Here is a 12167-nt window from a genome sequence, read left to right as displayed (position 1 = left end):
TTTCAAAAAACGCCTTTCGCCATGCGACTGCATAGCCGCTCGGCGCGCGCATGTCATTCATTCACGCGCTCCCATCTTTAATTCTTATTAACCATCTTTTGCTTTGCACCTTACCTCAAATCTGTTTTTGCTAAGCGAGCCGCTCGGCCGTATGTTGGCCTTAAAGAACAGGCTCTATCGTCGATCGGCTCTTACCGCCGGAATATATCACGTGGATGGCTATCCGCTCAGAGGGTTTATAGACGCCGGCTCGTCTCTCGATATTTAACGTCGGAGCTCGACGGTCTTCCGCTCGGAAGTTTATAGACGCCGGCTAGTCTCTCGATATTTAACGTCGGAGCTCGACGGTCTTCCGCTCGGGAGTTTATAGACGCCGGCTCGTCTCTCGATATTTAACGTCGGAGCTCGACGGTCTTCCGCTCGAACGTTTATAGACACCGGCTCGTCTCTCGATATTTAACGTCGGAGCTCGACGGTCTTCCGCTCGGACGTTTATAGACGCCGGCTCGTCTCTCGATATTTAACGTCGGAGCTCGACGGTCTTCCAAGCCTAATTTGGACGATATCTACCTGGCCGAACGGCGCAGGGGTTTCGGCATCGAGCCTTTGGCTTGTATAATATACCTCCGGTCCGAGCGGAACGGGGCCTTCGTTTTTGAGCGCTTGGCTCGGCTAATTTACCTCCGGCCGAACGGCACAGGGCTTTCGTTTTTGCTGACGATGCCTTATACTTGCTTTAGTCTTGCGATTTTTCATTTCTGCATTTCAAGTATACAGCTGAAAAAAGTATACATGACGATTTAAATTGGCGCACCTTTCACCCCGCCCGGTAAGGCTGGAGATGATTCGCGCTCCAAGGTCGGTCCAGCTGCCGCCCACCTTCATCCTCCAAATAGTAAGCACCCGAGCGGAGCTTTTCGATGATTTTGAAGGGGCCTGCCCAAGGAGCTTCTAGCTTGCCGACGTTGCCGACCGGCTTTACTTTCTTCCAAACAAGATCGCCAACTTGGAATGATCTGGGGATTACGCGCCGGTTGTAATTCTGCTTCATTCTTTGACGATACGCCATCAGCCGGACGGATGCCTTGGCTCTTTCTTCCTCGACCAAATCCAGCTCCATGTTCCTCCGCTCGGCGTTGTCCTCATCATAATTTTGGATCCGAGCGGACTCAACTCCAACTTCGACAGGAATAACCGCTTCGCCGCCATACACCAAATGGAAGGGCGTGACGCCAGTTCCTTCCTTCGGGATCGTTCGGATGACCCATAAGACGCCCGGCACTTCATCCACCCAACTTCCTCCCAAATGGTTGAGCCGAGCGCGCAGCATGCGAAGAATTTCCCGATTGGTCACTTCGGCTTGACCGTTGCTTTGGGGATAGGCCACGGATGTGAAGTGTTGCTCGATGTCATAGCTTTTGCACCAATCCTCGAGCAACTTCCCTGTGAATTGCCGCCCATTATCGGAAATAAGTCGACGGGGGATGCCGAACCGACAGATGATGTTCTGCCAGATGAACTTTTTGACCATCTGTTCGGTGATCTTGGCTAGCGGCTCGGCCTCCACCCACTTGGAAAAATAATCGACCGCCACTAGCAGAAATTTCCGCTGTCCGGTCGCCATAGGAAATGGACCAACAATATCCATTCCCCACTGATCGAACGGACATGAGACTGTTGATGCCTTCATTTCCTCTGTCGGTCGGTGGTAGAAGTTATGGTACTTCTGGCACGAGAGGCACGTCGACACTGTCCGAGCGGCGTCTGCTTGTAAGGTTGGCCAGAAGTACCCAGCTAATAGGATCTTCTTAGCCAGCGAACGTCCGCCCGAATGCCCTCCGCGTGATCCTTGATGTACTTCTTGGAGGATGTAAGCCGAGTCCTCCGAGCTCACGCATTTCAACAGCGGGCGTGAGAAAGCCTTTTTGTAAAGCTGATCGCCGATGAGTGTGAACCGACCGGCTCTTCTCCTTAACAGCTGGGCTTCGTTCCGGTCGGTCGGTGTGGCTCCCGAGCGCAAAAACTCCGTGATGGGTGTTCTCCAGTCGCTCGGAAACGTGAGGCCTTCCATCCGGTCGATGTGCGCCACTAAAGATACTTGTTCAATTGGCTGCTGGATGGCGATCGGCGTTATTGAGCTCGCAAGTTTGGCTAACTCATCGGCCGCTTGATTCTCGGCTCGGGGTATCTTTTGGATAATTACCTCTCTGAAGTCGACCTTGAGTTTTTCGAAGGCCTCGGCATAAAGTTTGAGCAGAGCATTGTTAATCTCAAACGTACCTGTGAGCTGCTGAGCGGCCAATTGAGAGTCTGAATGCAGCATTACCCGTCCGGCCCCTACATGCCGGGCGGCCTGTAAGCCGGCTATAAGGGTCTCATACTCTGCCTCATTATTTGTAGCTCTATAGTCAAGCCGGACAGATAGATGCATCTTCTCTTCTTGGGGAGACAGCAATAATACACCAATACCGCTCCCGAGCCGAGTGGACGATCCATCCACAAATATCTTCCACATGGCCTCGGGCTCTGGCCTTTGTACCTCGGTAACGAAATCCGCCAAGGACTGCACTTTTATCGCCGAGCGAGGCTGGTATTGGATGTCAAATTCACTTAACTCCGTCATCCATTTGATGAGCCGCCCGGACGCTTCTGGATTCAGTAATACACGCCCGAGCGGGCTATTGGTTTTGACAATGATGGTATGCGCCAGGAAGTATGGGCGAAGGCGCCGACTTCTCGAGCCCGGTGTAGCGAGATTCGACATCTTTAAAATATGACTAAGAAAATACAGGCTCTTCTACGCTCGCCTCACTAGTGCTGAGCCGATTGCTTGCTCGGTGGAAGACAAGTAGATCTGAAGTGGCTCACTGCGGTAAGCAGCTATCTGGGAGGAATTCAGATATGCCTTGAATCTTGAGCATGATCGCATTCTTCGTCGGTGAAATTTAGTGGCCTTGAAGATTTTGAAGAAAGGAAGGCTCGGTCGACGGTTTTGGATATGAATCTGGACAAAGCAGTTATCCGACCGGTCTTGTATTTCTTGGGAGCGGCATGTCTTGTAGGGCTTTTACTTTGCTGGGATTTGCTTCAATACCCCGCTCGGTCACTATGTACCCCAAGAAACGTCCTCCTTTTGCTCCGAACAGGCACTTCTGGGGATTTAGCTTGACCCCATATTTGCGTAGCGTTCGGAAGGTTTCCTCCATGTCTTTGAAGAGATCGGTCGCTCGGACGGACTTAATGAGAATGTCGTCCACGTACACTTCCAGATTTCGCCCGATCTGCTCTCTGAATACTTTGTTCATCAAGCGCTGATATGTGGCTCCCGCATTCTTCAATCCGAACGGCATCACATTATAGCAATAGGTGCCGTCGGCCGTCACGAAGCTGACTTTTTCTTGATCTTCACGGGCGAGCGGCACTTGATGATAGCCTTGGTAAGCGTCGAGCATACATATTAATTCGCAGCCGGCCGTAGAGTCCACCAGCTGATCGATCCGGGGCAGAGGATAAAAGTCTTTTGGGCACGCCTTGTTAAGGTCCCGAAAATCGATGCACACTCTCCACTTGTTGTCGGGCTTGGAAACTAGCACCACATTCGCCAACCAGCTCGGGAACTGGACCTCGCGTATATGGCCGGCCTCCAAGAGTTTCTCCATCTCCGCTCGGATGATGGCATTCTGCTCGGCGCCGAAGTCCCTTTTTCTTTGCTTTACTGGCCAAGCGTCCAGTCGAACGTGGACCTCATGCTGCGCTATACTTGGTGAAATTCCGGGCAGCTCATGTGTCGACCAGACGAAGACATCATGGTTTCTTCGGAGGCATTGGATCACCTCCTCTTTCTGATTCGCCTCCAGATCAGACGCGATGAAGGTCGTGGCCTCCGATCGGGTCGGGTGTATCTGCACTTCCTCTTTTTCTTCATAAACTAAAGAGGGAGGCTTTTCAGTTATAGCATTCACCTCGATTCGTGGCGACTTTCGGGCGGAATTTGCTGCTCGGACCATTTCGACGTAGCATCGCCGAGCTGCCAGTTGATCTCCCCGTACTTCTCCCACTTTGTCTTCGACGGGAAACTTGATCTTCTGGTAGAAGGTGGAGACGGCCGCTCGGAACTCGCTGAGCGCCAGTCGTCCTAAAATGACGTTGTAGGACGAGGGAGAGTCGACCACCACGAAGTTTGTTGTCCTCGTCCTTCTGAGCGGCTCTTCTCCCAGCGAGATAGCCAGCCGGATCTGTCCGACCGGCTGAACTTCGTTACCCGTAAACCCGTATAGGGGGGTGGTCATGGGTAGCAGCTCGGCTTGATCAATTTGTAGCTGATCGAACGCCTTCTTGAATATAATGTTGACTGAGCTTCCTGTGTCAACAAATACGCGGTGAATAGTGTAATTGGCTATTACCGCTTTGATGAGGAGAGCGTCGTCGTGGGGTACTTCGGGTCCGCTCGCTCGCTCTTGGCTGCAGCCGACTGCATGGATTTGGAGCTGCCGGACGCTCGCCTTCCTTGCTCGGTTAGAGTCCCCTCCGGTCGGTCCGCCTGCTATGATGTTGATCTCGCCTCGGGAAGCATTGCTTCTATTTTCTTCTTCTCGAGCGGACGAACGGGGACGTTCCCTAGACATCCGGAGATTCTCCCGTCTCGGAGAGCGATGCCGCTCGGGAGTCTGTTGTTGTCGCCTGTCAGCTACAGTCCGCTCGGCTTCGCGAGGCCTCTGTCGTCTGTCGGCTGATGGCGATCGACGCCCGCCACCTCTGGGAACGGGGTGGGCGATTAGTGGAAGACTACGGCAATCCCTGGTATTATGTGTGTCCGTCCGATGAAAGGAGCAGAACATCGGAGTCCATCTCTTCTTTGTCCTGGGCCGCTCGGCTGCTACTTCTTGAACATGAGGTCTTGGATGAGCACGAATTGTTTCGGCCCGCGGTCCTTTGGGTGGCTGATGAGCAGCGTGCGACTTCCGTTCGGCAGGGGGAGGCCGCTCGGCTGGAGTTTCTTTTTTCCGGGCCGCTTGCGCTTCCTCCACGTTGATGTATTCATTGGCCCGGTGTAGCATGTGGTCGTAGTCTCGGGGCGGCTTCCGAATGAGTGATCGGAAGAAATCCCCATCCACGAGGCCTTGTGTGAAGGCATTCATCATGGTCTCCGAGGTGGCCGTTGGAATGTCCATGGCCACTTTGTTGAACCGCTGGATGTAAGCTCGGAGCGATTCGCGGGCTTCCTGTTTGATGGCAAACAGACTAACACTGGTTTTTTGATAGCGCCGACTGCTTGCGAAGTGGTGGAGGAAGACCGTTCGGAAGTCTTTGAAGCTTGAGATAGATCCGTCTGGCAATCTTCGAAACCACCGTTGAGCCGACCCAGAGAGGGGTGAGGAAAACCCGACACTTCACCCCATCTGTGTATTGATGCAGGGTTGCCGTGTTATCAAACTTGCCCAAATGATCATCCGGATCGGTGGTTCCATTGTATTCGCCGATCGTCGGAGGCACGTAGTGCTTGGGTAGAGGGTCTCGGAGAATAGCTTCTGAAAATTGGCGATTAATCCGCTCGGGCGATGAGTCCGCTTGGGGGGCCTTTCCTTTTCTGTCACCTCGTCTAGGCATTTCATCCGAAGAAGATCCCCGATCTCTATGAGCTGTTACGGCTTCGGGGGTGCGGAATAGGGCTCGATGAAATGCAACGGTGGCCTGCGGTGCTTCTGCTCGGCCACCAGATGCGGACGTTGCTTGCTGCTCCGGCCGCTCGGCCGCTACTTTCTGTTTTTGCTCCACAAGCTTGGCGGCCCTCAACTCGATCAGAGCGTCGAGTTCCTCCGAGGAAAGCGTCACCGTGTGTTGTCGTCCAGCCTCGTCCATTGTTTCCGTTCGGATGCAGGAGCGTTCCCACAGACGGCGCCAAATTGATCATGTCCGAATGCTGAATCAGCTGACGTGGATCTCAGGCCGGTCGGACGACGCTCTTGCGAACCTGCACAGAAGTCGGGCCGGGAAGGGGTTCCCGGCGGCGACCCTCCGACGCTCAAGTCAGGCAAGCAAACAGTGAAAAAAGTGGCCCCAAAGATGTTGAACGCGTACCTCCGGCGAAGTATAAGGCTCTTTATATAGAGCGGTGAAAGAGCTTATGCACGTCCACCGAGGCGCATACGTGTCCACAGCCCATACCTCGGTATGTGCTTGTCAGAGTGCTTACCTAACGCCATACTGCTACAGTCCAAGCACGTCTTCGATGGGACAAAAGAACACCTCGCTGTCAGACTTGGAGTATGACCTAGCCATAGGACTTGACAGCTGTCATAAGATGTTCTTGTCTTTCTCTACCTACCACAGGCCGGGGCGTCCGTCCGGCCGGACGGGGAGTGCCGTCCGGACGGCCCTCATCTTACGCGCCGGCCGGATGGCACTCCCATCACGTCCGGCCTGCCGTTTGCATCGATATGCTGGGGAGATTTTCGGTAGGGTGCTATGTAGGGACTGTTAGCACTATGTTACCTTATATCTTCGGCCAAGCATGACTTCCGCTCGGCCCCTCGTTACTGTTCAATCGAGCGCCGGAATTCCGACTCCTATCCGGCCGTCCGGGCCCATCCTTCTCCGGTCAGCCGCCCGGTCCACCTGGCCTTTTGACTTCCACGTGGCGTCGACCCCTCAAAACGGAGGCCCCCTGTTCTATCCGCCGGATCAACGTTCATTTTCTAGTATTATTATATTTTCGAGTGATTGTAATTTTTAATTATTGTATTTCTCATTTCGATTAATGTGATTTTTAATTATTATAATTTTGTAAAATAGTCGTTATAAACAAGTTGTTGGAAACTAGCTGTTACAACATATTTATTTAATAAATATATTTTAAAAATTAATATTATTTTTGAAAAATAATAATAATAATTTAAAATATTTTATTATAATTAATAATAAAATAAGATTATTAAACGTTTATTTTTTGAACAAACGTAAGATTATTATTTAAAATAATAATAATAATTTAAATATTTTAAAACATATATAAAACATATTTATTTAATATGCTATAATGTTAAAATGAGTGAGTGGATGGTGGGGCCCATGAATAATGAGTATTAACGTTAAAAGGGTTGTGGGTGAAAGAAGGATGTTGTTATAACGAGTATGTGGCAGTGGGCCCCATGCTTTTTGATGAGGTGGTAGGTGTTATAACGTTAGAGCATTGTGGATGCTCTAATAAATGTGGTCTAGCAAGCGGTAATGAAAAATGTTATTTTGGGATGAATAGTATTTATTGTTGCTAGTGTTGGTATACATTTATGATGGTAAGTAGTTAGACACATTATAGAAGGTTAGGAAATGATAGTTATGTGACAAAACCTAATACAACACTAAAAAATTTACTTACAGATGAGAGTTTATGGGTGGAGAATGAGTCTATTGTAGATGAGGCCTTTAGAGGATGACGACTCTATTGCAAATGAGACATGATGATGACTCTATTAGCAAAAAATCAAACATGCTTCCAGAAGGGTGTCCCTATTTCAACCATCCTCTCTTATCCTATCGGTAATATCTTCACCAATATTTTCATATTGAATAAAAGATCCAAGATATCAAAAACTTAATTAAAGCTTATAAAAATTTATATAATATAGTTAATTACTATGGTATATTTATGAAAAAAAACACATTCCAAAGCACTTTGGGTCAAGAACACATCAAATTAGAACATGGAAGTATTTTCAGAGGATGGAGGATGATCTTTTGACTAATGGTTTCCATGACCTAGCTTAGAAAAGAGTATCACATACAAAGTGAGTGTTTTGTAATAATGGTACGTGAAAAAAAATGTACTTCCAATAATTTGAAATTAACTCAGGCAGGAAGAGTGCATCCATCATAACAAAAGTAATAGAGATTAGTATGATAAATGCCATATAGTAATTGCAGTATTCTCCAGGAATCTGCTGGGCAGAGGCAGACCCATGATAAAAGATTAAAAGTAATGAATTTGAATGCAACTGGCAACTGGCCCAGTTCCCTTAGTTCTGTTAATGAAGACAGGATGATGAGAAACTTAGAAGGCTAGAAACAATATAGAGTCCAATTATCTCCCTAATATGATACTAATTTTCTATTATTCAAGTAACAAACACAAATATTCCTTGGCAAACTACATTTTCCCTGGGACACAATGTCGGTATACTTAATTCAAAGTTCAATGTTCCAACCATCAGGTTTAAATTACCATGAAAATGCAATTGTTGACTAAACTTTGTGGGCCTATTTTTAATCAAGAAATCTAGAATAACTTAAAGAAAGTTAAGCTTTGTTAGATATTGGCAATGATAAACAGTCAAACATAGAAAAAGCATGGAAAAGCAGAAAATAGCAGCAATAAGAATGAATTTACTTTCTCTCGTTAGAGCTTGGTTTGAGATCCCTATCTATAATCCCACGTGTCAAGCTTCTAGCAAGTTTTAATTGCTTGTGCTCAGAAGGATTTGTCCTTCCAACTTCAGGATCCCATACAGTAACAAGCTCATTTGTGGATGATACAGGGGATGGTGCAAAAAAGTTTGCCCCAGATTCCTGCACGGCAAGTATGAGAAATAAGGTCAATATTATCGACAGAGTTATTCTTTGTTTTGAGTTGGTCATGACAGATAGAAAGATTTCACAATAAAACCAAATGTATACTAAAACTTTGTACAGAAAGGATAATCTAAATAGCAAATTTAAATCTTGTGTGGTCCAAGTGAAATTCCTCAAAGGTTGAAAAGGCAACAAAGTCAAGTTTCAGTGGTAGCCAGTAGCTTAGAGAAACACTATGCAACCAGCCTGAAGTTGCTCCTCACCACCCCATATAATGGATTGAAAGATGTACAAACATAGATGAATTCTACACATTTGATCTCATAGATTATGTAATCTAAGTGTCTAAGTTATCCATGACTAAGATCTCTAACAACAAAGCATGGGAAAAAAAGTAAATGCGCCTCTCTATATAACTCAGTTAATATCATTAACCATCACCAAAATAATTTGAGATTTTACTTGGGCAATCTTCCTGTTACATGAAAAATGGTTCTCAAGGTAATACTCATTTTCCAAAATTACTCGAAAGGTAATTGTGAAATAATCAAATGATGATAACTTAGGTCCTCGACTGTCACAGAATTACAGTTCTAGTAGCCAACCCTTTTTTAACCAATTAGCAATGGCGTAACAATATCAATGAAAATGTTTATATGTGGCTTCTATTTATGCATGAGATTGGAAGCATGAAGAGTCCAAATTTTAGCAAACAAAAAAGATGCCATGAAATCATGAAAGCCTTGTGAAGGTACAGCTAACCTGGAAAGCAACTCTGTGTTCAAAAGTGCAGAAGCTGACAACCACGCTAAGGTGAGAATTGTCATTACTAAGGTTTTCTCTGTCCTTAATTTTATCCATAGCTTTAAAAGTAAGACGATCCAGCCAATCAATTTGTTGTATTTGGCCCCTTTCATACTTGTTTACAAGCCTCTCGAGACGTTCTATCTCACCACGCTCATGTTTGGCAACCTGCTAATTTGTAGGCATTTAAAAAGGTGGATGACTATTGATGCAAAGTCTATGTCAATAAAAAAAATATCCAACTTATAACCTAATAATAACCTTTCCTGGTGTAGAAGTCGGAATTGCTCCATCTGCTTCTTTTCCAGGCCAAAGTCGAAGCTTTTGCCTCCCTGATTTTAGTTGTTTTTTATTATTAAACAGATAAATTGTTGCTCCACCAACTAAACCATTATCATTACCACATGAGACATCCCAAACCTACAGGGAAATTAAACACAGAAACAAATCTTAAAACAACAAGGCTAACAGGACATATGAATATGCACAGAAAGATAACGGAGGTACTATATATTGAAACAAAAAAAGATCCACGAGATTCAAGAAAACAAAAGCAATTTATACAGATAAAACAAACATCTATATATTGTTGTATGCTTAAAACTTGGTATTCCTTGTTGTTGATCTGATATTCCAGATCCAACTAAATTTATTAGGAAAGATTACTTCAACACTTGAGGAAAAAAAAGTATAGATGTCTACCATGGAAGAAGATTATAAGAATTGAAGCACAACCAGCTCTCTTAATTTTCCCAATAGTTGCTTGCCATCTTTTCTTATGAAGATATCTGCCAATGTTTTGTCATAATTTTGTGGGATATAAAAAATAATAATATCATCTCTGAGTGTACAGAAGTATTATGGTCTCAGTTCCCTAGGTATCTCATAAGCATAACAAACATGATTATAAGTGAAATGTTATAACACAAATCATTACCCTACTTAAAAAATAAGTTGCAGACATCGTGCAAATGTGAAATCTAAAAGTGCTCTCTCACCAGCCCTACTTACTGCACCTCATCCGTAGATGCACAACATAGAAAATTATGATACATGTAACATCAGCAGAGGCCATAGAGACAACAACAAATATTTTCATATTTATAACTGATATGTTAAGTTTAATAACAACATTATAGTCATTGTTATAAAGCCATATATTTGTTAATTCAGAGCTAATAATAAACAGACAAGAACTAAGAGTTTTAGCATATTTCATAGAAAAGAATCTAATTTAGCAATTAGAATCATGTTCAAATGGAAATAAAGAACATAAATCACATTTATCAGCAAGACAATTAAACAAATTTTTACAAATTAGCATATCATTAGGCCATTTTACGTCAATCTATAAGAATCATGGGGGAAAAAAATCATGACTATTGCTAGAGTCAGAGTATGTGCAAACTTACACTAAAACCAAGTATACTTCATAGAAAGGAATCCAATTCAGCAATTAGAATCTTGTTCAAATGGAAATAAAGAGCATAAATTGCATTTATCAGCAAGACAATTAAGCAATTTTTTACAAGGTAGTATATCTTAAAGCCATTTTATGTCAATGTATATGAATCATGGAAAGAAAAAAAGGATCTATTGCTAGAGTCACAATATGTGTAGACTTACAGTAAAACCAAGCTGAGCCCGTGAAGTTAAGTCCCGGTACTTTGTGCTCAATGTGATGAGTTCATTCCAGCAATATGGATGTCCTGATGATTCTAGCCTGGGCATATGAAACTTTTTCACTTAGATAATATACAAATAAATAAAAGGTTAAAAAGGTATAAAAATAGCAGGAACTCAGAGCTCCATATAGCTTTTATGGTTACAAATAGAATTGAAATAAGTGTATGCAAGGTGAAAAGAATAGAGAAAACCTTGTCCTTGTGGGCAGCCCAAAGGGGACGCCATCAATATACAAGGTACACTCAACAAACAGTTCTGCATTTTTGTTCCCACTTGATGAATTGCTTTCTGAATAAGATAAAACAAAACAATGGAATATAGTATCTAACAACACAATGATAGGAAAGAAAAATGTAGACAACCATCAGCATTATAATTAGTATACAAAGTGTAAAAAGAAAAGCCCAAAATTTTGGGTGCTAATGTAGACATTACATATATTCCTATAGTCTTGGTCTGGCTTTTTACCACTCTAGTAAAAAAATATTTGTAAAACCACTCTTGAGGCTACTCCACAAGAACTAAGTTTGAAGATTTCACTAGTTTGCAAAGGTTGACAATCATAATGCGATAGGTGTTGGAACTTTTGTCCCCTTCTGCAGTTAGGCAATTAAGTGTTTTGATGAATTGGACTAGGGATTTAAGTTAGGTTTGTTGTTATGTCTAACTTGTGTGCGCAGTCATCAAGATCTAGTAGGTATATAAATTGACATGATGTGGCCAATGTGTTTGATAGCTCAAGGTCTGTAGATCAAAGAAGGATAGTGGAAACATCCGGGGGACTAAATGAGGTCTGTGGAGATCGACAAAGGATGGCGCAAACATTTAAGGGACCATAGGAGAGGTTCGTAGATCAGAAAAGGATGGTGTGGGCATCTAAGGGGCCACAAAATGAGATCCATTAAGATGAGAGAAGGATGGCGTGGGCATTTAAGGGATCGCAAGTCGAGATCTATAGAGATCAAAGAAGGATGGTGCGGGCATCCGAGATACTATAGGACAACAAGCATTGGAGCAACATAAAGCCAAGGAGGTGAACTATGTAAGAAAAGGCGTGAAGGATAGCAAGAAGAGGAGCCAAAGGCTCAGGGCATCTAAGGGGCGTAACATGA

The 12167-nt window shown here is 44.6% G+C and overlaps 1 protein-coding gene across 2 annotated transcripts in view; it reads right to left on the bottom strand.

The window, feature by feature from the left end:
- Nucleotides 1–12167, bottom strand: part of LOC122026322 (phosphatidylinositol 3-kinase, root isoform) — a 34460-nt gene that overhangs the window by 20288 nt on the left and 2005 nt on the right. For both annotated transcript variants that reach the window (XR_006124105.1, XM_042584995.1), the window contains exons 3-7: nt 11247–11343; nt 10996–11092; nt 9631–9789; nt 9328–9537; nt 8384–8562 (exon numbers count right to left, since the gene is read on the bottom strand). Coding sequence is in view for 1 of the 2 variants with exons in the window: in XM_042584995.1 (XP_042440929.1) it covers nt 8384–8562; nt 9328–9537; nt 9631–9789; nt 10996–11092; nt 11247–11343 (742 nt within the window). In the remaining variant the exon portion in view is untranslated. The remainder of the gene's footprint in view (nt 1–8383; nt 8563–9327; nt 9538–9630; nt 9790–10995; nt 11093–11246; nt 11344–12167) is intronic.

This window comes from Zingiber officinale, chromosome 10A (genome assembly GCF_018446385.1).
Source record: "Zingiber officinale cultivar Zhangliang chromosome 10A, Zo_v1.1, whole genome shotgun sequence".
NCBI classification, from domain to species: Eukaryota; Viridiplantae; Streptophyta; class Magnoliopsida; order Zingiberales; family Zingiberaceae; genus Zingiber; species Zingiber officinale.
This window is presented reverse-complemented; position numbering and strand designations above follow the sequence as displayed.